At 50.2% G+C, this 26052-nt stretch overlaps 1 protein-coding gene across 1 annotated transcript in view; it reads left to right on the top strand.

Annotated features, from left to right (window-relative positions):
- The window catches only part of ELAPOR1 (endosome-lysosome associated apoptosis and autophagy regulator 1), a 74822-nt gene that overhangs the window by 18182 nt on the left and 30588 nt on the right, over positions 1–26052 (top strand). The window contains exons 2-3 of the mRNA XM_066352665.1: positions 20948–21068; positions 23857–24049. Coding sequence (XP_066208762.1) covers positions 20948–21068; positions 23857–24049 — 314 coding nt within the window. The remainder of the gene's footprint in view (positions 1–20947; positions 21069–23856; positions 24050–26052) is intronic.

Genomic DNA, 26052 nt, shown 5'->3' with positions numbered 1-26052 from the left:
CTGCACGCTGTGCCCACCCCCTCTCCTCTTTCACTTTCCCTACCTCCACGGTCCCTGGGGAAGCGTTTGGCTTGAAAAGCAGAGTTGATATTCCCACATAGCCACTCCACTCAACTTGTAAATTTGGCTAAGTATTATGAAAGATATGCTGCCAGGTCATGACAAGGAGACCCGGTGTAGGTGGGGAAGGTTAGAGCAGGCCTCTCTGAGGAGGGAGCTGAAGTGGAAAGCTGAGGACTGGAGGAGTAGAGCGGGTGAAGGTGAGGGGACTGGCTGGCAGGCAGGAGAGAGTCTGGTGTGATGGGGAGAGGGCCGTGCAGCTGGACAACAACATCATTTTACACTTACAAAATGAAAAAAGAACATCTCCATTTTAAAGTTGCAAAAACTAATAAAGGAAGAAGATGTGAGGTTGGTTTTTTGTGTGTGTGTGTGTGTGTGTTTTTTTTGTTTTGTATTTTTCTGAAGTTGAAAACGGGGAGGCAGTCAGACACACTCCCGCATGTGCCCGACCGGGATCCACCCGGCATGCCCACCAGGGGGTGATGCTCTGCCCATCTGGGGCATCGCTCTGTTGCAGCCAGAGCCATTCTAGCACCTGAGGCAGAGGCCATGGAGCCATCCTCAGCGCCCGGGCCAACTTTGCTCCAATGGAGCCTTGGCTGTGGGAGGGGAAGAGAGAGACAGAGAGGAAGGAGAGGGGGAAGGGTGGAGAAGCAGATGGGCGCTTCTCCTGTGTGCCCTAGCTGGGAATCGAACCTGGGACTCCTGCACGCCAGGCCGATGCTCTACCACTGAGCCAACCGGCCAGGGCCTGTTTTGTTTTGTTTTGTTTTGTTTTGTTTTGTTAGTGAGAGAGGTAGAGACAAACAGACAGGAAAGGAAAGAGAGGAGAAGCATCAACTCTTAGTTACAGCCCTTTAGTTGTTCATTGATTGCTTCTCATACATGCCTTGACCCAGGGGCTACAGCTGAGCCAGTGACCCCTTGCCCAAGCCAGTGACCTTTGGGCTCAAGCCAGCAACCATGAGGATTTGGAACCCGGGACCTCAGCATCCCAGTTTGTTGTTCTATACACTGAGCCGCCGCCTGGCCAGGCAGTAGTTGTGAGCTTTTAATCAAAGATCCCTGTTATCATATTATCATTTACATTTTATAGTAACATATGCTAATAATCATAATTCACACATATTGAGTGTTCTAAGTGACCTATGTGTATTAATTTATTTAGCCCCTACAATAACTGTGTGAGGTAGGTACTGTTAATGTCCCAGTGCTACTCCGCTCCACACCACCCCCTCTCCTTTCATGCTTTATTTTTCTCCGAAGCAGCACTCTTTACTATCTGACAATATTTTACATATATACATGAGTGTATATATGTATATATTTAATTGTCCATCTTTTTTTTTTTTTTTTTGTATTTTTCTGAAGCTGGAAACGGGGAGAGACAGTCAGACAGACTCCCGCATGCGCCTGACCGGGATCCACCCGGCACGCCCACCAGGGGGCGACGCTCTGCCCACCAGGGGGCGATGCTCTGCCCCTCTGGGGTGTCGCTCTGTTGCGTCCAGAGCCACTCTAGCGCCTGGGGCAGAGGCCAAGGAGCCATCCCCAGCGCCCAGGCCATCTTTGCTCCAATGGAGCCTCGGCTGCGGGAGGGGAAGAGAGAGACAGAGAGGAAGGAGAGGGGGAGGGGTGGAGAAGCAGATGGGCGCTTCTCCTGTGTGCCCTGGCTGGGAATCGAACCCGGGACTTCTGCATGCCAGGCCAACGCTCTACCACTGAGCCAACCGGCCAGGGCTTAATTGTCCATCTTTTAACTAGAATGGAAACCCTTTGAGGGCTGGCATTCTTATATGTTTCATTCATTTCTATATTTCCAGTGCCTGCCACACGGTAGAGTCTGAGTGTCCTGAATGAGTCCCCATTCGTAGATGACGAAGCTAAGTAAGCATCGAGACTAGCCTGTCCAAGTTCACTTGGCTGGTAGAAGAGCAGGACCTCAGGCAGCTGGGCTTGTGACCACCATGCTATTTCCTGCCTGTCCAGGCTAACAGTCCAAACTGTGCAAAGGGTATAAGCTGAAGAGTAAAAGTCCTCCTCCCCTCTGCAAACCCCCAGAGGCTAAGCGCTGTCAACACTTGATGAAATGTAGTCTTGAAGTGTTTTATGTCTGAACAAGCACATCCGTCTAGTTCTTTTTCACTTTCTGTCCTTGGCTGTATTTTACTGTTTTTCATTACTATAGCTCTACACCTCTACTCTTACAACCAAACTGTGACTCATTATATGCATGTACCATCATTTATTGGAACAGAAACTCAACAGAAGATCGATTTCAGTCATTTATACAGCAACCGTGCTGCAGAGCACATCTTCCGTGCATCGATGCATCCTTGTTGAGTCTGTCTGCAGGATAAATTCTTAAAAGGAGAAATTGTGGGTCAAAGAGTCTGGTTAACATTCCGATAGGCGTGTCGAGGTGGCACACGGCATTTTAAAGACAGCCTTCGTCTTGTCCATTTGCAGTCAGGAGGAGGTGTGCGGCGGCTCTGGCTGTGAGGACTGCCACCCACATTCTCACCGGGGATCTCCGCCACACGGAGGGCCCGGCTGGGAGCCTGCCAGCTCTAGGGGGCTGCCAGCCGGTCCCAGTCAGGGAAGACGGGCCTGATGGCTCATTTTGCCAAATTTTCTGAACATAATCTGGTCAAACTCCTAGCTCCTCAGTTGGTATTGTCACTCTGGTAACTGATAAAAATTGTGCCATCTGTCACATTTCTTCCTAAGCTTTCCTATGTCACACCAAATAAAGCACAGAACAGATAGTTCTTGACAGCTGCTGAAAGAAAAATATCTTTTTCCTGCCTCCTAAGCTCTCCATTTTTCAAATTCCCGTAAGTCTGAGAAGCTTAATATGAGGTTGTCGCTTATTGTTCTTCGATTTGTCATGTATTATTAAAGGTGGTTTTAAAAGGCACACAGAACAATACAGTGTAAAACATGAATAGAGTGTCATGGACTTCGAATGTGATTTTCTAAACGTGACTCTTACTGGTGCTCCCAAAGGTCTAATAATAGTAATAACTGGACTTTACGTAATAAGGCTGCACGCTAGTCGGAGTACCTGTCTCTTGACTCCATGCAAAACGAGAAAGGAAGCTGTTTCTGAATTAGACAGGAAACTGCAATTGGCTAATTCTCTGCTTGAAATGGATTACTTCACTCTCCAACCCCAATCATACGGCAATAAAAGTGTGGCTAGTACCCCACCCAGAGAAAAGATAAAGGGAGCATCAGTTCTATCTGTTCATCTAGCTTTGTGCAGATTCTCCTCAGGGCGGTTCTGGCTCAGGATGGCGCTTGGGAAGAGTCCGGCACATCGAGCCCTGTGCTATCCACAGACTAGAAGGGGCTGTGCTTAAATATAAAGTAAGTAACAGGTTGGCGGGTAGTCAGAAGAAAACAAAGGGCGGTGTGGGGAGGGGAAGGCAGATTTTTAAAAGAATATATAGTTTTTAGTCCTGGGTTATCTCCCATGTGGAGAAGGATCATATAAAATTTCAGAAAAATGTGTGACTGGTCAAGGAACTTGACTGTCTTCGATGCAGGCAATGGCTTACATATCCTCATCTGTGAGCAGGGGATGGACAGGAATGAGTGTGAGCACAGGACAGCGGTCTCACTGCACACGCACACAGAGGCCCAGGGCCTTCTCCGCAAGAACAGACGTCCTTTTAATTTGTAGACAACGGAAAATCTAAGGCTTTGGGTTTTTTTTTTTGTTTTTTTTTGTTTTTTTTGTTTTTTTTTTGTTTTTTCATTTTTCTGAAGCTTGGAAACAGGGAGAGACAGTCAGACAGACTCCCGCATGCGCCCGACCGGGATCCACCCGGCACGCCCACCAGGGGCGACGCTCTGCCCACCAGGGGGCGATGCTCTGCCCATCCTGGGCGTTGCCATGTTGCGACCAGAGCCACTCTAGCGCCTGAGGCATAGGCCACAGAGCCATCCCCAGCGCCCGGGCCATCTTTGCTCCAGTGGAGCCTTGGCTGCGGGAGGGGAAGAGAGAGACAGAGAGGAAAGCGCGGCGGAGGGGTGGAGAAGCAAATGGGCGCTTCTCCTGTGTGCCCTGGCCGGGAATCGTACCCGGGTCCTCCGCACGCTAGGCCGACGCTCTACCGCTGAGCCAACCGGCCAGGGCGGGTTTGGTTTTTTTTTGTTTTTTTTTAAGTCATTGATCTCATCCTATCTTTATTAAAATCTTAATTTTATGCTCAACAGAAACTGAAGACCAAGGAGATCAACATGTTGGTTCACTTTGAGGGGTGTTGTTTAGACAGAAAATTGGGATCTCATAAAATACTGATGTTGGGTGGATCTTAGTGGTGATCCTAAGGCATCCTCCCCGGCTCCCTAAAATTGCTGAGTGGGTGCTTATCCTCAGCTAAGTTATGTTGCTCAAAAATTATAGATATTTTTAAAAGGTTACTTTTTTACCCCAAATAATGAGAAGCTCATTATTTCTACAGTAAACCCCTACCATTAGGGCAAAAAATTACTGTTTTTTAAAAATATTTGTAATTGTTGGCCCTGGCCGGTTGGCTCAGCGGTAGAGCGTCGGCCTGGCGTGCGGAGGACCCGGGTTCAATTCCCGGCCAGGGCACACAGGAGAAGTGCCCATTTGCTTCTCCACTCCCACCCCCTCCTTCCTCTCTGACTCTCTCTTCCCCTCCCGTAGCCAAGGCTCCATTGGAGCAAAGATGGCCTGGGCGCTGGTGATGGCTCCTTGGCCTCTGCCCCAGGCACTAGAGTGGCTCTGGTCGTGGCAGAGCGACGTCCCGGAGGGGCAGAGCATCGCCCCCTGGTGGGCAGAGTGTTGCCCCTGGTGGGCGTGCCGGGTGGATCCCGGTCGGGCGCATGCGGGAGTCTGTCTGACTGTCTCTCCCCGTTTCCAGCTTCAGAAAAATACAAAAACAAACAAACAAACAAACAAAAAAATATATATATATTTGTAATTGTTAAGTAAAATAACTGGTCACCTGTGGCCCTATTATTTCTGACATTCATTTCCTCCACCCTATTCCCTTTCTGTGTGTTATCCTTCTTAGGATATTGACAGATACTGTCCATACTGGTACCTGGTCCTCGAGAGCAGGTACCATCAGAATACTACCAGTTTGAAACATCAGTGACCAATTTCCTCCGGAGATCATCAGCCAGTGTCATGTTTTCTCCACTAAATACTTAATTTTTCTCTTATATTTTTAATTTTTAATCCTGTCCAATGTAAAATAATTAATCCCCCAAGTACTTACTGAACACAGCGGAATGAGAGAGACATAGAACAACTACTGTGTGATCTGAAACCAACTCTGATGGAGCATTACAGCCTATACAGGGATGAATGGGTTCAGAGATCAAGTGCATGATGGATTGAGGCCAGACAGGAAGGATCAGTGGGCAGAAGAGCACAGCCTCTGGAGACTGGGTTCATATCCCAGGTGGAGCTTCACTGGCTGCGAGACTCATTTATCAAAGGAGTGATCAGATTTAATTTGAAGGGTTATTGTGAAAATCAGAAGTGAAAAATAAGCTATGGACACTGACTAGTTCATATGAACTTGTTAGAGCTGTGGTGACAACGCACCACAAGCTGAGTGCATTAAAACAACAGAAATGTAGGCCCTGGATGGTTGGCTCAGTGGACAGAGTGCTGGCCCAGTGTGCAGTAGCCCCAGGTTCGATTTCCAGTTAGGGCACACAGAAGAGGTGACCATCTGCTTCTCCACCCCCCGCCCCTCTTCCCTTCCCACAGCCATGGCTCTAATGTTTCAAGCAAAGTTGGCCTTGGCACTGAGGATGGCTCCATGGCCCTGCCTCAGGCACTAAAATAGCTTGGTTGCCGAACAACAGAACAGTGGCCCCAGGTGGGCAGAGCATCCCCTAGTAGGGAGCTTTCCGGGTGGATCCTGGTTGGGGCACATGCGGGAATCTTTCTTCACCTCCCCACCTCACACTTTAAAAAAAAGAAGAAAAAAAAAACCCCAGAAATTTATTCTCACACAGTTCTGGACGCCAGAAGTTCAAAATCAAAGTGTGGGCCGTGCCATGCTCTCACTGACGGCTCTGGGGAGAATCTTTCCTTGTGTCCTCCTAGCTTCTCTGGTGGCTGCCAGCAGTCCTTGGTGTTCCTTGACGTTGCAGCTGCCTCACTCCAATCTCTGTCTCCATCATCACGTGGCCTTCTCCTCTGCGCGTCTGTCTGTCTTCACATGGCCAGAGTAATTTCATTTGGTCTCAGATTGAAATAGCAGGGTTCTGATGTTCAGTGACTATCTGTTAACTGTTACAGAAATTGGCACTGCTCAGAGGGGGAGAAAAAGCGAGCTGGCTTGTTTATCAGTAGATACAGAAACACAGAGGTGGAAGATTTGTCCTGCTTCCTCCCAGGCTGCTGAAAAGCAGGGGGATCATCGGAGGCCTCCCTGAAAATCCGGTGAGGTTCTCCCACCCAGCCACACCCTTGGCCCCAGGCCGTTTCTGCTTTGGCAAAGCCAGAAGTGCTGATGGGGACCCAGTTCCCAGCAACGGTGCTCCAGGCTGGCCCGGGGGAGCCTTCCGACATCCCCACGTGGCGGCTGCCGGAGCCTCCAGCACCGTCGGCTGCTGGCTGTGGGAGGGTGGCAGGCAGCAGAGCATCGCTGACACGGCTTTGGTACCTCATCAAGGAGCCTTCCGTTTCCCGCCGTGCAGCGGAGCCGTCTGGGTAAGTGAACTCAGGCAGCTGGCTAGAAGCTGAGCCTCTGGCTGTTCTTCCAGTCCCCTTCCCCCAGCTCCAGCTCCAGCTCCTCTGTCACCAGGGACAGCATCACAGTGTCCCCACAGACAACATTACAGGCCAGTCAGTAGCACTGTCCCCTCCTCTGGCTTGAGCTTTGGGGGCTTTTCAGGTGTTCTGTGGCAAAGCCTCACAACCTCTAGAGGAAGCGCAGTCAGGAACCTGCTTTGGGCCTTGCACAGGCCTTCGGGGCCTCCCAGGGCTTGGAGGCTCTCCCCGGTGGCTGGTGGCTAGCTGCCACCCTCTTCTAACAGACAGATCCTCAGGGAGAAAAGTGGCTTCCTTTAAGAATCAGGTCATTCCTGCAAAGGATTCTCGAGTCCTGGCCCTCTGTCCCGTGAGCCACTGGCTTGTATGACTGTCTCCTGCTGTTTACCGGCCAGGATCGGTCATCTGTTCAGGTCGCTGCTGCACCTGTGCTTCTAGTCTTTTCTTTCATGACTGTGAAGATGGAAATCTGCGGCGCTGACTCAGCGCCACTTTCTTCCTTACTCCACACCATTCTGAAGCCCTCTGACGGCTTTCACGGCATCCCGACAGCCCCGTCCTGGAGGGGACTGTCAGCTGCAGCTGCACGGCTGAGTTCTCGGTGGTGTGTTCATCCGAGCTTCTTCCAGGATGTCTCATTTCCAGCAGAGGAAAGAAACTTGAAGTCAAAGTTCAGGCTGAAATAATTACCTCTTTCCTTCTTTCAAAAAAAAGTAGGCAATGAAGCCTGATCAGGCAGTGGCGCAGTGGATAGAGTGTCGGACTGGGATGCGGAAGACCCAGGTTCGAGACCCTGAGGTCTCCAACTTGAGTGCAGGCTCATCTGGTTGGAGCAAAAAGCTCACTGGCTTGAGCCCAGGGTCGCTGGCTCGAGCAAGGGGTTACTCGGTCTGCTGAAGGCCCACAGTCAAGGCATATATGAGAAAGCAATCAATGAACAGCTAAGGTGTTGCAACACACAATGAAAAACTAATGATTGATGCTTCTCATCTCTCCGTTCCTGTCTGTCTGCCCCCGTCTATCCCTCTCCCTGACTCTCTGTCTCTGTAAAAAAAAAAAAAAAAAAAAAAAAAAGGCAATGTAATTTTTCAGCATAAAAAAATAGCAACAATGGTTGGAGTAGAAGGAGAGGTTTATAGAAGTCCTGCAACTATGTAAGTTGACTCAAAAAAAAAATGGCCAAGCCAGTCTGTAACTCCACACCCATTCTTGACCCTGCCCTGCCAGCTTCCTGGTTGAGAGCACAGCTCCCACACTGCAGCGGGCATCACGTCACCTGGAAGGCTTGCTGAAGCCCAGGGGGCTGCCCACTCACCCCCGAGGTGCTGACTCAGTGGGTCAGTGCAAAGGGCTGCCAGGCCTGAGACCACGCTTTGAGAGCCACTGGTTTCAGTTTAATTAAAAAGACAAGAGCTTGGACGGCAGGCGGGCATGCGCTTGGGTCCCAGTCCTGCAGCACACCTTCCAGCTGTGTGGCTTTGGGACATGTGCCCAAGCATCTCTGAACAGATTTCTTCATCCTTCAAACGGCGGAATTCACACTACCCCTCTGAGTTCACTGACTGCCGCTGTGCCAGGTCCTACTCGGCAGGGGGGACATGGCAGTGGCTAAGACAGTCTTGGATGTCAAGGAATTTTCAGTGGTTGCGAAGCTTAAAGAGATACAATTTGCAAAGTTTGAGGACCATGAAAGATGCTTAATAAAAATTCATTTCAGCCTGACCAGGACGTGGCACGGTGGATAGAGCATCAGACTGGGACACAGAGGACCCAGGTTTAAAACCCCGAGGTCGCAGGCTTGAGCGCGGGCTCATCTGGTTTGAGCAAGGCTCACCAGCTTGAGCCTAAGGTCACTGGCTTGAGCAAGGGGTCACTCTGTCTGATGTAGCCCCCCGGTCAAGGCACATACAAGAAAGCAATCAATGAACAACTAAGGTGCCGCAAAGAAGAACTGATGCTTTTCATCTCTCTCCCTTCCTGTCTGTCTGTCCCTATCGATCTCTCTCTCTCTGTCTCTGTCAAAAAAAAATTTTTTTTTCATTTCATTTCCCTGACAGAAGGTAATATGATTCTGCTTTGCTTTCTTTTTTTGTCTAGAAAGTCATTCTCAAGTTTTACAGCATGAGGTCGGTGCAGGGCACAGCCTCTCCAGCCCACAGCACGGTCTCCGTCTATACCAGGACCGCCTCGGTCAATTCTGTGTCCCCTCACCACATAGTCAGGGGATACTTTTAGCTGAATTACTCTGATGTGAAGTGGGCACCATCTCAAAGTGCTTGGTGGGGCATAGAGCCGGCTGGAGAGAGACATGGCTGGGGGACCAGCAGGGGCCCGGGAGGGAAGGGCCCTGAGAGCTTGCAGGGAGTCTGGCGCTTGCTCTGAGGGCGGCTGTGGGGCGGTGACACATTCTGTTGTGCGGTTCGGGTGGCTCACTCCGGCTGCAACCCGGAACCCGGAGAGCGGCTTGCAGGAGAGGAGATCGCCAACCTATCGGACGGGGCGTCCGACCTCCAGGTTCAAGTTCTCGACACAAGCAGCTGGCACATCACAACACTAAGCCGTTTCTGGAGAGTTTTCCACAGGCCAGGGCCTCACTGACCTGTTTCTTTCATGTATGATTAAAAACTCAGGTGGAAAAATTTAATGGAACATTTTGACCTCATTAAAAAACAAGAAAAGCACATCTTTGAAATATAATCTCATAAAGCCCTGCCTTGTAGACAGATGTGTGTACCAAACTCTCACCTACCTGAAAGGGGTGGGAATTTATAAAAGGACATTTCGTTTCCTAGTGACAAAGCCATCTTGATCCTAGGGATGTTTACAAGCAATACTGCAAAGCCTTCTGCCCCTGACGGACAGGCCGCAGTTACTGAGTGTCATAAATGTCAGCGACCGGCCTTGCTTTTAGAGAGATTAGCTTCGGGGGAGTTGCTAGGGCAGAAAAAGTGGGAAAGGGACAGATGTCGTTTCATATGTATGAGAAGACGCAGCAAGAAGAGAGTGAGGCAGGCAGGCAGTAAACAGTGGGGGGGGGGGGGGCAGAGGGTCACATTGCTGCTGTCATCACCGCTCTCAGGCCAGAAATGCTCCCTTCTCCCAGCCCTACTGCCAGAAAGAAGGGAGGAGGGCCTGGGTGTCCCTCTGTGAGCCCTCTCCGGCATGGTCAGAGCAGTAGCTGGCGGCTTTTCTTTTTTACTTCTTTTTTTAAAACCAGTTTACAATGAGCTTTCCTCAGCATAATCTCCTATTGCCCTGAGAGTTTGATGTTACTCGTTTTTTTCTGTTTTGTTTTTTTTTTTTTTTTTTTGGGGGGGGGGGGGAGGTAATCTATTTAACCGTCTCAGCAGAGTCCCCGTTTGATGGGCGCGGGGACCCAGGCACTGGGAGACCTCCTATCTGGCCGGCGATCGCGTTTTGGCATGGCTCTAATCCAGAGCGCCGTGCACAGCTCCCGGGCTGCTCCGGAGCCTGACCTTGTCCCTCCTCCGCTCAGTCGCTCAGCAAACACTCACGGATAGCTGCTAGGTGTCAGGCAGTGTTCGGGGCACTTGGGCCACGTCAGCGTACAAAAACAAAGATCCCTGTTCTCACGGAGCTTACCTCTATCTGATCTGGAGTGGCGCAGGGGCAGAAAGCGACAACACACATAATGAGTAACTAAGCTATGAAGTGTGTTTGTAGGTGATAAGTACTATGGAAAGAAGTCATTCAGGAAGTGCGGGTCACTGGGGCGAGGGGGGCAGATTACAACTGTAAACAGGGCGGTCCCCGCAGTAGGGATCATACAGGGAGGGCTGTGGGGGCTGAACGGGAAGACGTACCTTAAGTGCCCAGAGCCCGGGTGCACTTATGTGCATGGGTGCTCAAATGTGCTCACAAATGGTGGCTGTCATCACCACACCCAGCTCATCGCCTCTTTAGCCTGCCAGTGTCTTCCAGGAGCCCCCAGGCCAAGGCTGTGCCCAGATGGACAGGCAACTCAAGTTACGGATAGGCTGGCCCAAAGCAGCATGTCACAAACTGCCCCGGTTAGGTGCTGAGACCCGGAAACTGCTCTGTGTAATGTGTCCACGGCCAAACCAAGAGGCCAGGCCCCGTCAGAGTGACCGATCACTGTCTCTGCTGGTTTTGATCAAAATGGAAGCTGGAAACCCAGAGTAGAACAGAAAATGCTGAAAGACGGGGTGATGTAAGGCCAGGCTCCCCCAATTTCCTTCAGACTGGGAGCCCTAAGGCGCCTAGCGCTGTGTTGCTAGGCAACAGCCTACAGATTGAAGATTGTCAGTGGGGACCCACCTGCTTGGGGTCTGTTTCCTTCCTGCTGCTGGGTCTGGTGCCTGCTCTTGGGGAGTGTGTGTGTGTGTGTGTGTGGGGGGGTGCTTGTAGATAAAGGAAATGACTCCAGGGGGTCAAGGCCAAAAAGCATCCTTGACCCTGAGTCTGCCTCCGTGCCTATAATTCCACTTTAAAAGCGATTTGCTCTTAAGACTCTGGTGTTAAACTTTTTCTCTGTGTGAAACTTTTTATTTAAACAAAATCTTAACTGCGAAGAATAAACATGTACAAGAGATTGAAAAAGCAACATTGCGCATGACCAGGCAGTGGCGCAGTGGATAGAGCGTCGGACTGGGATGCGGAGGACCCAGGTTCGAGACCCCGAGGTCGCCAGCTTGAGCGCGGGCTCATCTGGTTTGAGCAAAGCTCACCAGCCTGACCAGGCGGTGGCGCAGTGGATAGAGCGTCGGACTGGGATGCAGAAGGACCCAGGTTCGAGACACCAGGATAGCCAGCTTGAGCATGGGCTCATCTGGTTGAGCAAAAAAGCTCACTAGCATGGACCCAAGCTCATTGGCTCAAGCAGGGGGTTACTCAATCTGCTGAAGGCCCACAGTCATGGCACATATAAGAAAGCAATCAATGAACAACTACGGTGTCACAACGAAAAACTGATGATTGATGCTTCTCATCTCTCTCCGTTCCTGTCTGTCTGTCCCTATCTATCCCTCTATCTGACTCTTTCTCTGTCCCTGTAAAAAAAAATTAAAAAAAAAAATTATACCTGCAGAAAGCTCACCAGCTTGGATCCAAGGTCGCTGGCTCGAGCAAGGGCTTACTTGGTCTGCTGAAGGCCTGCAGTCAAGGCACATATGAGAAAGCAATCAATGAACAACTAAGGTGTCACAACGAAAAACTAATGATTGATGCTTCTCATCTCTCTCCATTCCTGTCTGTCTGTCCCTATCTATCCCTCTCTCTGACTCTCTGTAAAAAAAATAAAAAATAAAAAAATAAAACAAACATTTATTTTAAAAAAAGCAACATTGCTCCATTAAAGGGGGGAGGGGAACCCTGAATCCCTCCACCACTACCTCCGCCCATCAAGGGGACTGGCTTTTTAAACCCCTAGACTCAGGAGCATAATTTGAAAATCCTTGGGTTAAAGTATTCCAGCCCCCTATTAAAAAATGAACAGCCTTTGGCTGGTAAGATATGAAATTATTTTTAAATTACTAATGCTTATGACAGAGTTTAATGTTTCTATATGTAGGAAGGTGGAGAACAGACTCCTTCGAGGATCTGATGAAAACTGCAGACCCTTTGCCCAGAAAAATGCACATATCGAAAATTCTCCCCTTCCACACATACCTAAGGTTCTGTCTCGGGTTGTATGGAGGAAGTGGTCCAAGGACCCCTGTCTTGTGGGAGACTGGGTTATGTGATTTGCTTCCAGATGGGATAAATACTTAAGTCCTTAGTCACAGAAGAGTGAGGTTTTTTGTTTTTGTTTTTGTTTTTTTTGTATTTTTCTGAAGCTGGAAATGGGGAGAGACAGTCAGACAGACTCCCGCATGCGCCTGACCGGGATCCACCTGGCACGCCCACCAGGGGCGATGCTCTGCCCCTCCGGGGCGTCACTCTGCCACGACCAGAGCCACTCTAGCGCCTGGGGCAGAGGCCAAGGAGCCATCCCCAGCGCCCGGGCCATCTTTGCTCCAATGGAGCCTTGGCTGCGGGAGGGGAAGAGAGAGAGACAGAGAGGAAGGGGGGGGGTGGAGAAGCAAATGGGCGCTTCTCCTATGTGCCCTGGCCGGGAATCGAACCCGGGTCCCCCGCACGCCAGGCCGATGCTCTACCGCTGAGCCAACCGGCCAGGGCAGAAGAGTGAGTTTTGAAAGAGGGAGAAAACAGAAGAGCTAGAGGAGAGCCAGAATCTTGGGGGCAGAGCCCAGGATTCTATTTTTAACGTGATCTCCAGGCAGTTGTGATGATCTGACAGGTGCAGGTTTGGGCACCAGAGCTCTGGAGCTGCGATTGTCTAGGTCCTAGGGCTCAGGGGCCCCTGCCACTGAGTCAGCAGTTGTGATGGTCTCACAGGTGCAGGTTTGGGCCCCAGAGCTCTGGAGCTGCGCTGTCTAGGTCCTAGGGCTCAGGAGCCCCTGCCACTGAGTCAGCAGTTGTGATGGTCTGACAGGTGCGGGTTAGGGCACCAGAGCTCTGGAGCTGAGATTGTCTAGGTTCTAGGGCTCAGGAGCCCCTGCCACTGAGTCAGCAGTTGTGATGGTCTGACAGGTGCGGGTTAGGGCACCAGAGCTCTGGAGCTGAGATTGTCTAGGTTCTAGGGCTCAGGGGCCCCTGCCACTGAGTCAGCAGTTGTGATGGTCTCACAGGTGCAGGTTTGGGCCCCAGAGCTCTGGAGCTGAGATTGTCTAGGTCCTAGGGCTCAGGGGCCCCTGCTATGATCCAGCAGTTCTAAAGAGGCTGAGAAGGAGGGAGGAGGCGAGGGAGAAGGCCTGCTGCTCTCCCCCATCCGACCACTGGCTGGAGAGCAATAGGAAGGGTCCTGTGCCTTCTACACTACTCTTCATAATATGACAAAGCAAGGTCACTGTGCCCTGAGCCTCAGCCAAAACCTAAACCTGACTGAGGGCACTCCAGAAACAAAGAACAGGGATCTGGGAAGCCGTCCAGCTCGGGCTGCCTAAGAGAAAGTCTTACGATCTGATTCTGACATTTCTCCGCGGTTTCCCATGTTCTGTGAGAAGTCGCCTGGCCCAGTCCTCCCCCCAGCAGCGGGCTAGCTTCTCTTGGACAGTGAGACTGTTGACCGGACCTGCTCCTGTCTGAGCCAGGTGCTTTTCAAGAAAACAGGTGGTTGCAGTTGAGTCAACAAACACCTACTGACCCCACTGCACACCAAGCTTGGGGCGTTTGCCTGGCCTACCCTGCCCCCAGCTTGATATTCTCTCCAAAGGATCTGCTTTTCAGGGACGGCGAGCAGATAGGAATGAGCCTGCAGCTGGGGTACCCGCCTGAAGTGGGGGGACATAACCTCCTCCAGACTGCACGGCCTCTGGTCAGATTCCGGGTTTACTCAAGAACCTGTTTCCTGATGCGGCCCCGTCCCAGCCAAGACAAACGGAGCCGTGTTGATTCCCGGCTTCCCGGGGTGGCGCTGACGTTCCGCAGCAGTGGCTCTGTGACCCTAGGACTCGGATGTGAGACACCCGCTTGTCTGGCCATGGGGCGGAGCCAGCAGGGTGTTGTCCCCTCCCCCAGCGGCCTCTGGGCAGTGATTCTCAGTCCCTTAGGTGTTTTACTCAAGTGTACCCACTGACCCAAACTGTGCAGTTAAGATCTGTGGATTTCAGCATACACAATTTTTATCTTAAAAAACAAAACATATAAAAATAACAACTTCAGCCTGACCAGGCAGTGGCGCAGTGGATAGAGCATCAGACTGGGATGCAGAGGACCCAGGTTTGAGACCCCGAGGTCACCAGCTTGAGTGCAGGCTCATCTGGTTTGAGCAAAAGCTCACCAGCTTGGACCCAAGGTCGCTGGCTCGAGCAAGGGGTTACTCGGTTTGCTGAAGGCCCGCAGTCAAGGTACATATGAGAAAGCAATCAAGGAACAACTAAGGTGTCACAATGCACAAGGAAAAACTAATGATTGATGCTTCTCATCTCTCCGTTCCTGTCTGTCTGTCCCTTTCTATCCCTCTCTCTGACTCTGTCTCTAGGGAAAAAAAAACCAAAGCAATTTCAAATAGGGAGGACTGGGGGAGGTAAATGAGCAGGAATGGCAGAGCTGGTAAGTACTGATGCTGGGTGATGGGGACATGCAAGGGGGGTCACTGTGTTCTGTTTCCGAAAAATAAACATTTGAAATTTGCCATGACAGAAAAAAGAAATTAAAAAGACTTAGAAATATTTGTTTTCTCTAGAAATCTCTCTTCTTGATCAAGAATCTTAAAGAAACTCATATCCTTTATCGTAGTAATTCCACTTCCAGAAATCTACCCAAAGGAAATAACCAGTGATACACAGAAAGGCTCACTGTAGTGCTATTTAAAATAAGGAAAAACTGGACAGAAGCCCATGTCCGGCAACAGGAGAATGGTTAAAGAAACTGTGGTGCCACAATTAAAGACATAGGAAAATGTGACCTAAAATGTAAAAGAAACCCAAAAATCACAATACATAACTACATACCATATGATCTTCATTTTGTTTTTATACATGTATACACATATATATATAAAAGAATCAGTTAAGAAGCACACTAAAGCCTGACCAGGCGGTGGCACAGTGGATAGAGCGTTGGACTGGGATGCAGAAGACCCAGGTTCGAGACCCTGAGGTCGCCAGCTTGAGCGCGGGCTCATCTGGTTTGAGCAAAAATTCACCAGCTTGGACCCAAGGTCGCTGGCTCAAGCAAGGGGTTGCTCGGTCTGCTGAAGGCCCACGGTCGAGGCACATATGAGAGAGCAATCAATGAACAACTAAGGTGTCGCAGTGCGCAACGAAAAACTAATGATTGATGCTTCTCATCATCCATTCCTGTCTGTCTGTCCCTGTCTATCCCTCTCTCTGACTCTGTAAAAAAAAAAAAGAAGTACACTAAAATATTATAGATACTGATCTCTGCTCAATGGGCTTATAGCAGATTTTCTTTTTTTATTCTAGCCTATATTTTCATCTTTTCTAGAATTAACATGTATTACTTTGAAAATCATTTTTGAAACTGAGAGGTATAATTTTGAAGGGAGGAGGGAAAGGTGGAAGGAAGAACACATGTCCGTGCAAGTATGAGCTATAGAACGTGACAGTGGGACTGGAAGAAATCTTAGAAATTAGAAATTGTCATAGTACCCACTTTCTCATTTTATAGATGAGAAGACTGAGGCTCAGAGGAGTCAACTGACCAATCAAGTGACCCCCTTGAAGGTCACTTCCCTGAGGACCCTTTCCTGCCCCCTCCTTTCCTCACTTCCCACCCGCCTCAGGTCCCTACTCATGGCTGTGTCCTCACCCCCCATCCACCTCCCACCTACCCAGGGAGGGCATCTCCTTGGCCTCGTGTGGGCATGTGTCCGTATCTTGGCGGAGGAGCATGGCCCACCTCAGTGGACAATTCCACCAGGACCGAATATAAGAAGGAGGGGATCCATCCTCCCACAGGGGCTCTGTTGCCAGAGGGGCAGAGCATGCTGGGCAGGCAAAATCCACCAACACCCAGGACAGGGGAGGTCCTCCAATGGGTGTACGGTGCCTCTCAGCCTTCCCATCCACACGCTCTGAGCTCGACTCCTTCTGCCTTTGCGCCGTTTGCAAAGCTTATTTTTGTACCTTTGGCTTTCCTTGCAAAGTATTCTGCAGCTTGAGAGCCAGTGCTGGCCCCAGACACACTCTGAGGGTGACTGTCCCCTCACAAGCTGCCCTCAACCCCAGCAGCCTGGACACAGGCTCCAGACTCAGGGTCTGCCTCGGTTCGGTCTGAGCTTGGCCATCTCCTGGCGGAGCTGCGTGAGCAAATGGCTTGGGTTCTCTACAAATTCCTCCACCTCTCAATGCCTCAGTTTTTGCGCCTATAAAGTGGTACAATAATAGTACCCACTTCATTAGGCTGTTTTGAAGATCAAGAAACCTGCTGTGCTTAACTTGTGTCGTCTTGTTTATGCCCACGACTAACCTATTGCCCGTGGAAAAGGGCACCGCCTCTGGGAACAGATCAGCCCCAGGACAGGGCACACCGCCTAGCAAGCATCCCTCTGCCACCGGCCCATCAGCTTATACTTTATACGTCTTCCACAGCGAACAACAACCAAATGCCTCTTGAGCACCCAGTCATAGATTACCACCAGTCTCTAATCTATTACTGTGAGAATCATTTAAAATACTAAGACATGTTATTTTGAAAGAATGGGAGGGGGTGTGGAAGGAAGGACACACTTCCATCCAGAGGCACCGTCCTGACTTGGCCATTATTTTATCATTTCTGCAGTCCACTCAATTCCTCGACAGCCAGGACTAAAACATGTGGGTCTGAGTAAATCCTTCCGGGGCCAAAAGGTTAGCGCTGCTATAGATCGCTCACTATTTGTCAAGGCAGATCCAAGCCTTGAGGTTTTCTCCCTTCTTTCTCATGCTCCCTGGCAGCACTGCACGTGGATGGGTGATTCAGGGGAGGGCCGCCCTCATTTCCAAACCGTTCTTTTTCCCGAGGAACAGGCAGCAGCCATTGCCGACTGTGTCCCATTTAAAACTGTGATTTGGATATGTGTCGTACCATTGTGCAGGGGGAGCGAGGACTTGTGCGCTGGGCATGCGCACTGAATCTATTTGTGTCTCTCCTTTGTGAATCTGTGCCTTATGCAGACTATACACATACAAAGACAGCTCTCTGGGTAAGCTGAGGCACTGTCAGGGAATTGACTTGTTCACAGAGTATACTGAGGACCGCCGTCAGTCACCTCTCTGGTCTAACTATCTGCCTAAGCTGGTGCCTTGAATGCTGAGATCACAAAGTGCAGTTCAGACCTGAAACAGCTGCAGCAGAGCCAGCCACCTGGACGATGTAAATATCCCCAAGTGACACGAAATCAATGAGCACATGATGAAATTTTCCAAAGCTTGGAACCACCATTTTCCCAGCAAACCTTCCCCCGTCCTGAGTGGGTCCCATGAAGGACCATGAAAGAAATAGATTTGGTCCCCGTGTCTCCAAAAGACCAGATGCAGTCAGAGTGAACTGAAATTATCTGCTCGGACAGATTAGACGTTTTAGCACCAATTCTAAGCCTCAGAAGTGAGTCTGGCTTCTGACAGACAACCAACACTTTCTTATTTAATTTTGAGATGTGGCTGTTAAATTTGGCCCAGTGTGAGTCTGTTTGATTCGAGGGATGAGGGCGGAGGATTCCCGGTGAAAAGGCCTGGCGTCTTCTCTCTCAGTGATGTACCAGCTGTGTGACTTTGGACAAGACTCTTCGCCCCATTGAGAGTGTTTCCTCATCTCTACAGTGAAGGGAACAGCCCTGCTCTGCTTGTCTCAAGGGGAGACTGAAGAGCAAATGAGCCGGTGTTTGGAACTGCGAATGCGTATGCAAATGACTGGCATGATCATGTTCACAGGCAGAACATCAGACCCTCTCTGCCTGCGGCACTCAGTTCTCCATTTCATTTACGTACTGTGGATTTCACCCCTCAATCTTTTTTTTTTTTTTTGTGGCAGAGACAGAAAAGGACAGATAGGGACAGACAGGCAGGAAGGGAGAGAGATGAGAAACATCAATTCTTCGTTGTGGCACCTTAATTGTTCATTGATTGATTTCTCATATGTGCCTTGATTGGGGGGGGGCTACGGCAGACCGAGTGACCCCTTGCCCTAGCCAGTGACCTTGGGCTCAAGCTGGTGAGCCTTGCTCAAACCAGATGAGCCTGTGTTCAAGCTGGCGACCTTGAGGTCTCGAACTTGGGTCCTCTACATCCCAGTCCAACGCTCTATCTACTGCTCTACCGCCTGGTCAGGCTTCACCCCTCATTCTTGCAGCAAAGCCTTTTATAGAGCATTATTTTTAGACCTGGAATTAATATATGTGGAATGGCCCTATTTAGGAAAAGAATGAAATTATGGGGGGAAATAGACTCCAAGAGATGTTAGCCGAGGCACCAAGAATTCCCATCCTGGTATTCTTTTCTAGATGACGCAGACAACTAAAAGAAAGCCGGAGATTCTCATCAGAAGTTAGGCTCACAGTTCCCCAAACTGTCCCCTTGTCCTCTGCATCCTTTCTCTCTGGAAGAAAGCGCTGTGTTTATGTGTGGCTGTCCTGAGCCACACGGGGCACAACATCTGGTACCTATAAGTGGTGGGCATACAATATATATTTGGCAAATATTTCTAATAAGAGGAAATTAAAAACGGAGCTCTACAATTGTTCTCTTATTATCCCAAGTGTCTAAAACTGCAGCTCGAGAAACATGTTTATCGTATTTCCACAAGTCTGAGACGCCTCTGCTTCTAAGACACATCGTTTTTTATGTACCACAAAGTAGGAAAAGGCTCTACCAGGTAGAACATGACACAATGCTTCTTCGCTGTGTCAGTTATAAGCCAAACATCTTGATTTCACAGATGTTAAAGAGTGAAATTGGCTTCTTAGAATAGATGAAAGGCAGCACATTCACTTCTTCCAAAGGTGAAGCCGTCTCCTCTGGGTCTGACGCGTTTTGACGTTAACTGGCGCAGTCTCAGGCTCAGCTCCTTGCATTTATACGTGTTATGCGATTGTGCTTTCAGATGGGTCCCAAGGGTCAGTAACCCTTTGAGTAGTGAGTTTTTTTTCATGCTCGCTGACCCCGGGAGTGAGTTTTTTTTTTTTTCCAAAAATAAAATTAGTTCCAGTTCCAGTTTTATTAACTTAAAATCATGTTTGTTTGATAACTAATTTATGGAAACAAGAAGAACATACATTTGCCTTTTTTTAATGTCGCCTTACACATTTTTAAAATAAAAATTTTTGTATAGTCGTACTCTGGAAGGTCAGGAGGCATGAGGACGCACATGAACGTTTGTACTGCTCAAAGGGTTAAATCTATTTTATTTTATTTTATTTTTTTATTTTTCTGAAGCTGGAAACGGGGAGAGACAGTCAGACAGACTCCCGCATGCGCCCGACCGGGATCCACCCGGCACGCCCACCAGGGGCAATGCTCTGCCCCTCCGGGGCGTCGCTCTGCCACGACCAGAGCCACTCTAGCGCCTGGGGCAGAGGCCAAGGAGCCATCCCCAGTGCCCAGGCCATCTTTGCTCCAATGGAGCCTTGGCTGCGGGAGGGGAAGAGAGAGACAGAGAGGAAGGAGGGGAGGGGGGTGGAGAAGCAGATGGGCGCTTCTCCTATGTGCCCTGGCCGGGAATCGAACCCGGGTCCCCTGCACGCCAGGCCGACGCTCTACCACTGAGCCAACCGGCCAGGGCTAGGGTTAAATCTATTTTTCTTATAAACACAATTATACAAAGTAGTTCTGTGCTGAATATTGTTTTAGTGCAGATTGCAAAGTACTTGCTGAAACCAAAATCCGATGAAGTCTGTGCTCTATTGTTTATCACACGATGTAAGAGGATAAGTGAGTGTGCGGGGCAGCTGGCACATCCATTCTGTTTTCTTTCTCCCGAGGAGTGCTTTTTATTGTTTTTGTTGTTCTACTTAGTAGTTGATTTGGCTGTGTTGTTGTTATTTATTCTCAGTTTGGGTAAAGCAACTGAACTGTGAGTTTCCCATTCCACAGAGAAATCGGGCATGAACAGACCCATAGGAGGAGAGTACATCCCCTGCCTGCCTAAATAGGGTGTTTTCATGAAACGGGAGGTGGGAATCCATAGTCTCTCTGGGCAGAAGGGAGCATGAAGAATACAGGGAAGAAGAAATCAGCTTCTAAGACAATCCTTTGGAGAGTGTTTATGGACCAGTCCTTGGTCATAAATTCTATAGTTTGGGATAAGAAAAACTCTACCTGTTTCTAGTCTGTTTTTTTAGTTACCTTCCTACAATTCTCTGGTATATCAGGACATTAGTTACACACAACAGCAAAAGAGAATCATGCCAAAATAATAATAATAATAATAGAACTAGACCATGGCTGGGTGGAGAGAGAGAGTTATAATGCCATGATGTCTTGTTTCCCTCCAGGGTCCCCGGCCCGTCACTGTGCTGATGAGGGTCAGTAGCCACGGTGCGGGCAGGAAGTGGGTGAGGGGGTGAGAGCTGTCGCTGTGTGATCACCGCTCCTGTGCAGTTTTAATGTGTGTCCACTGTTCTCTCCCCTGCAGTCCGAGTACCACTACGAGTACACCGCGTGTGACAGCACGGGCTCCAGGTGGCGAGTCGCCGTGCCCCACACCCCGGGCCTGTGCACCAGCCTCCCCGACCCCATCAAGGGCACCGAGTGCTGTAAGCAGCCATCCCGCTCCGCTCCGGGGGGCCCCCTGTCGCTCAGCTCTGGCCTCTGCCCCGAGCCCCCTGCCACGCGAGCCAGGCCCTTCCTGGTAGTGCAGCTGTCTTCAGCCACCAGATCTTTCCCCCAGTTCATCCGGGTCCCCAACCATTGTGAGATTTGGTGCAGAAAGGTTATTTTATAAATGCAAAGTGGCTATCTGATTTGCTATTTTTTTTTTACTTATTTAAATCCCATTAGGGTATAAAGTATACGTAATTCCAGCTGTGCACCACTCAGATATTTTTTCAGGGTGTGTACATTTTCTTTTTTGCCTCTGCATCTCTTCAGTGCACGCTCACCAGCCATAGTCAGTCATTAGGAAAGATAGCGATTTGCCGTCGTTCTTGAAAAGGAAGCCAGAGAAGATTGATTTCTGCAGAGACAGACCTTTGAAAGGCACTGGGCATCACTTCAGGGAACAAGAACTTCCCCTTACTGTGGCGCGGACTGTGCAGTCAGCAAGGCGGTGACTTGCCTGCAGCTCCTGTCCCCACCTCTGTGACTCCCTAGTCAGAAAGAACTTCTCTACAATCGGCCTCTCCTTCCCCTGCACTGTTCTTTATGGAGACACAGCGGGAGTAACAATAAAAATCAGGGATGAGATTCAAGGAACACTTGAAGACTTTGGAAAGGAGACTGAGGACATTTAAATTCTAAAACAAGCCCGGCCTATAGAGGCGCAGTGGACAGAGCAGGGACCCGGAACGCTGAGGTTGTTGATTCGAAACCCTGGGCTTGCCCGGTCAAGGCACATACATACACAAAGTAATCAATCAGTAAACAACTAAAGTGAATCAGCTAGGAGGTGATACTTCTCGCTCCCTGCCCCTCTCTCTCCTCTCTCTGTAAAATCAATAAGTAAAATCTTTTAAAAAATCATTCTCAAATAAAAGCAGCACAGTGCCTGGTTCAGTAAGTGAACAAATAAATACTTGGTGATTTGAACTGAGGTGTGACTAATGGAAACAAATGAGCCATCTTCAGTTAACCAGACCAGCTTTACTGAGCCCCCTCCCATGTGCACAAGTCCATTCAATTTTCAGCCAAAACCTTTATGGAGCTCCTGCCATGTCTGTGTCGCTCACTGAGCCACCGTCGCTGGGAGAGCTCAGAGCCTAGTGGGAGGCTCCCATCAATACGATGCGTTAATACGAGGTGAAAAAGAGGGGGAGCTGTGAACGCTTATTAGAGATCAGAACCACTTAAGCCAAGTTGGGAGACAGAAGACCATGAGACCTGGGATAAGGCAACACGGACCAGGGGGTGGACGGGGCTGGGGTGCAGAACGGTCTGTGGTGGAGACAGGCTGGAAAACTAGGTTGAGGGAAGAGTGTGCGAGACTGAATGCCAGGCTCAGAGCTCAACCCTCTAACCGAAGGACGGTACCTTCTTATTTTTTAAATAACAGGAGTAACGGTACATACCAATGTTTTAGAATGATACTTCTGACTACAAAGTGAGCAGCAACAAGAAACAGGGAACTGTATAGTGAGGAGGACACTGCAGAAGTTGGGCTAATCTGTCAGAGACTCCCGGCGAGCATGGTGGCAGCGGAACCAGAAAGGAGACAGCAGCCAGGCACGCAAGGGGGAAGTGCCAGGCTCTGAAGGGGCAGGCGCCATTCAGAGGGGTCGCAGGGCAGACAGCGGCCAGGCACACAGGGGGGAAGTGCCGGGCTCTGAGGGGCGGGCGCCATTCAGAGGGGTCGCAGGGCAGACAGCGGCCAGGTACGCAAGGGGGAAGTGCCAGGCTCTGAAGGGGCAGGCGCCATTCAGAGGGGTCGCAGGGGAGACAGCGGCCAGGCACACAGGGGGAAGTGCCAGGCTCTGAGGGGCAGGCGCCATTCAGAGGGGTCGCAGGGGAGACAGCGGCCAGGCACACAGGGGGAAGTGCCAGGCTCTGAAGGGGCAGGCGCCATTCAGAGGGGTCGCAGGGCAGACAGCGGCCAGGCACACAGGGGGAAGTGCCAGGCTCTGAGGGGCAGGCGCCATTCAGAGGGGTCGCAGGGCAGACAGCGGCCAGGCACACAGGGGGAAGTGCCAGGCTCTGAGGGGCAGGCGCCATTCAGAGGGGTCGCAGGGCAGACAGCGGCCAGGCACGCAGGGGGAAGTGCCAGGCTCTGAAGGGCAGGCACCATTCAGAGGGGTCGCAGGGCAGACAGCGGCCAGGCACACAGGGGGAAGTGCCAGGCTCTGAGGGGCAGGCGCCATTCAGAGGGGTCGCAGGGCAGACACGGGGTCTCCCTCACTGGAAAGGTCTCAGAACGGCCACAGCTACTCCCTTAGGAAGCAAGTCGCTCAGCAAGGCAGAGCTTCTACAGCCCTAAATCTTTTTCTTTTTTAAATAACAGCTTTATTGAGATATCATTTACATGTCATCCTTCAAGGTGTAAAATTTACGAATTTTTAGAATAGTCACAGAATTACATCACCATCACCGCTATCTATTCTCAGTCATTATCATCACCCCAGAAAGAAACATCCAGTCCCTCGCAGTCTCGCCCCACGCCTCCTCCCCCAGGTGCCTGGCCCCACAGGGTTACTGTCCGTGTCTACGGATTGGCCTGCCTGGACACTCCATGGTCATGGGATCATACAGACATGCCCTGGCTCTAACTCTCAGTGGCCCAAATGCCTCGCTCTCCGTCCTCTGCTCCTCCCTTTAGGGTGCCCGCAGCCCACCCACTTCGCTGGGGGTGGCGGCAGCCTCACCACCCCACCCTTTCCTTGCTCTGTGTTCCAGCCTTTTCTTGTAAAACTGGGGAGTTTCTGGACATGAAGGACCAGTCGTGTAAGCCCTGCGCTGAGGGCCGCTACTCCCTCGGCACAGGCATCCGGTTTGACGAGTGGGATGAGCTGCCCCACGGCTTTGCCAGCTTCTCAGCCAACATGGAGATCGACGACAGCATCAACTCGTCCACCGATAACTGCACTTTGTGAGTCACCCCCCTCCCCACCCCATGCGCCCTCCTCCCGTGCTGGGGAAGGGGCTGCTGGGAGCCCTCCTCTCCCGCTCTGCAGGCTGGGCAGGGAGGAGGGAGAAGACGGAGCCGAGCTGGGGGGGGGGGGGCGGGTGCCCAGCACAGTCGGATGGGACCTCCGTCCACCTCAGCCCGTTCACTGGCCTAAGCTTATTAGTGATGGACAGGCGTTTGTGACAGGTGAAAACAGGTAAACAGGGAGAGGTAGATAACATGGCCAAGGGTCAAATGATCCAGCCTATTTAAAACAAAATCCACTTGTATTTCCACCGTGGAATTCTGGATCGGTCAATAAACATCCTCGACCTGATGGTAACACAATGCGTAAAGCATTAGTTTTCTTCCTAGCTTTGGTGCTAACTTCTAAACCTGGTCTGCCAAACCCGAGTTTATAGGTTTGAGGGGAAAAGAACAGGACCAGAGCTTGGGCAGTGGTGGCTGAAATCTTTCAAATCCTTTGAGACCTGGTGACCAGAAAGTTTTCCCGCTCAGAAGGGGATCTTTTCAGTAATTGAAAAGCTCAGCCCAGGGTGCTTGGAGATCTCGTAAGCTCTGCTTGTCAAACTCTCCGGATGCCTAATTCCAGGGGCAGGAATTAGATGATGTGCCTCCTATAGTTCAGGCATTATTCTGGATGCTTTACCTATCTTGTTTTCTTCTTTTCTTTCTTTTTATTGATTTCAGAAAGAAACATTGATCTGTTGTTCCACTTATTCATGCATTTATTAGTTGATTCTTGGTGTGTGAGGATGATGCTCTAATGAACTAAACTATCTGGCCTGAGCTATATCATTTTCAATAATCTTCACGAGAACCCTGTTAAATAGGTCTGACTGTTCCCATTACACAGATGAGGAACTGGAGGCTCAACAAGTGAGGTTAAGTGACTTGTCCTTTGTTATCCAGGTTATAACTGGTAACTCTGAATTCACACCCAGTCCCAAGCTTTCTACTGCCCCAAGCTGCCACCTTCAAATGATTCAGTGTATGCAAAGCGATGTTGGGTCCTAGGGAGAAAAAGTGGGGGGAAAGTATAGATGTAAAAACAATCGGGCCTGACCGGGCAGTGGCGCAGTGGATAGAGCATCAGACTGGGATGCAGAGGACCCAGGTTCGGGGCCCCAATGTTGCCAGCTTAGGTGCGGTGGGCTCATCCAGCTTGAATGCAGGCTCACCAGCTTGAGCATGGGGTCGCTGGCTTGAGCGTGGGGTCACGGATATGACCCCATGGTCACTGGCTTGAGCCCAAAGGTCACTGGGTTGAAACCCAAGATTGCTGGCTTGAGCACAGGGTCGCTGGCTTGAGCAAGGGGTCACTCGTTCTGCTGTAACCACCCTGGTCAAGGCACATATGAGAAAGCAATCAATGAACAACTAAGGAGCAGCAGCGAAGAGTTGATGCTTCTCATTTCTCTCCCTTCCTGTCTGTCTGTATCTGTCCCTTTCTGTCTCTGTCACAAAAAAAAAAGGACAATCAGGCACTGCTCTTTGTTAAACATTGACAAAGCATATGAGAGAAAAGTACAGACATGAAAATGTCTCTTAGACTCAAGCAATCAAAAGGATAAAAAAGAAGCTAATAATTGTATTACAGCTAGAATTCTAAAACTAAGAACAAAGTCTCCCATTCTTATATTCAAATCTCCTAGAAGTACCACTGTCAGAGCCAGGCAACAGGCATTTTACAGTCCAATCAATGTTATTTTAGGGTACAAATTATGTGCCCAAATCATTAGACGACAGCATTGGCATCAGAGGTAAAGCTAGAGAGGATTAAAGCTGGAAGGAGAGGGAAGGTGTGGGTTAAGATAGCCAGCCTCCCTCGGCGTCCTCATAGACAGCGTGACTGACCCGCCCAGGGGCAGGTCTGGCTCACTCCATCAGTTCCTACTCAAGCGAAGAAAGGGTTTCTCTCTCTGCGGGGCCTGCATGGAAAGTCCAGAAATCATTACCTCTCA

This window comes from Saccopteryx leptura, chromosome 11 (assembly GCF_036850995.1).
Source record: "Saccopteryx leptura isolate mSacLep1 chromosome 11, mSacLep1_pri_phased_curated, whole genome shotgun sequence".
In the NCBI taxonomy this organism is placed as follows: domain Eukaryota; kingdom Metazoa; phylum Chordata; class Mammalia; order Chiroptera; family Emballonuridae; genus Saccopteryx; species Saccopteryx leptura.
The sequence above is the reverse complement of the archived record's forward strand: the minus strand, read 5'-3'. Positions and strand labels throughout refer to the sequence as shown.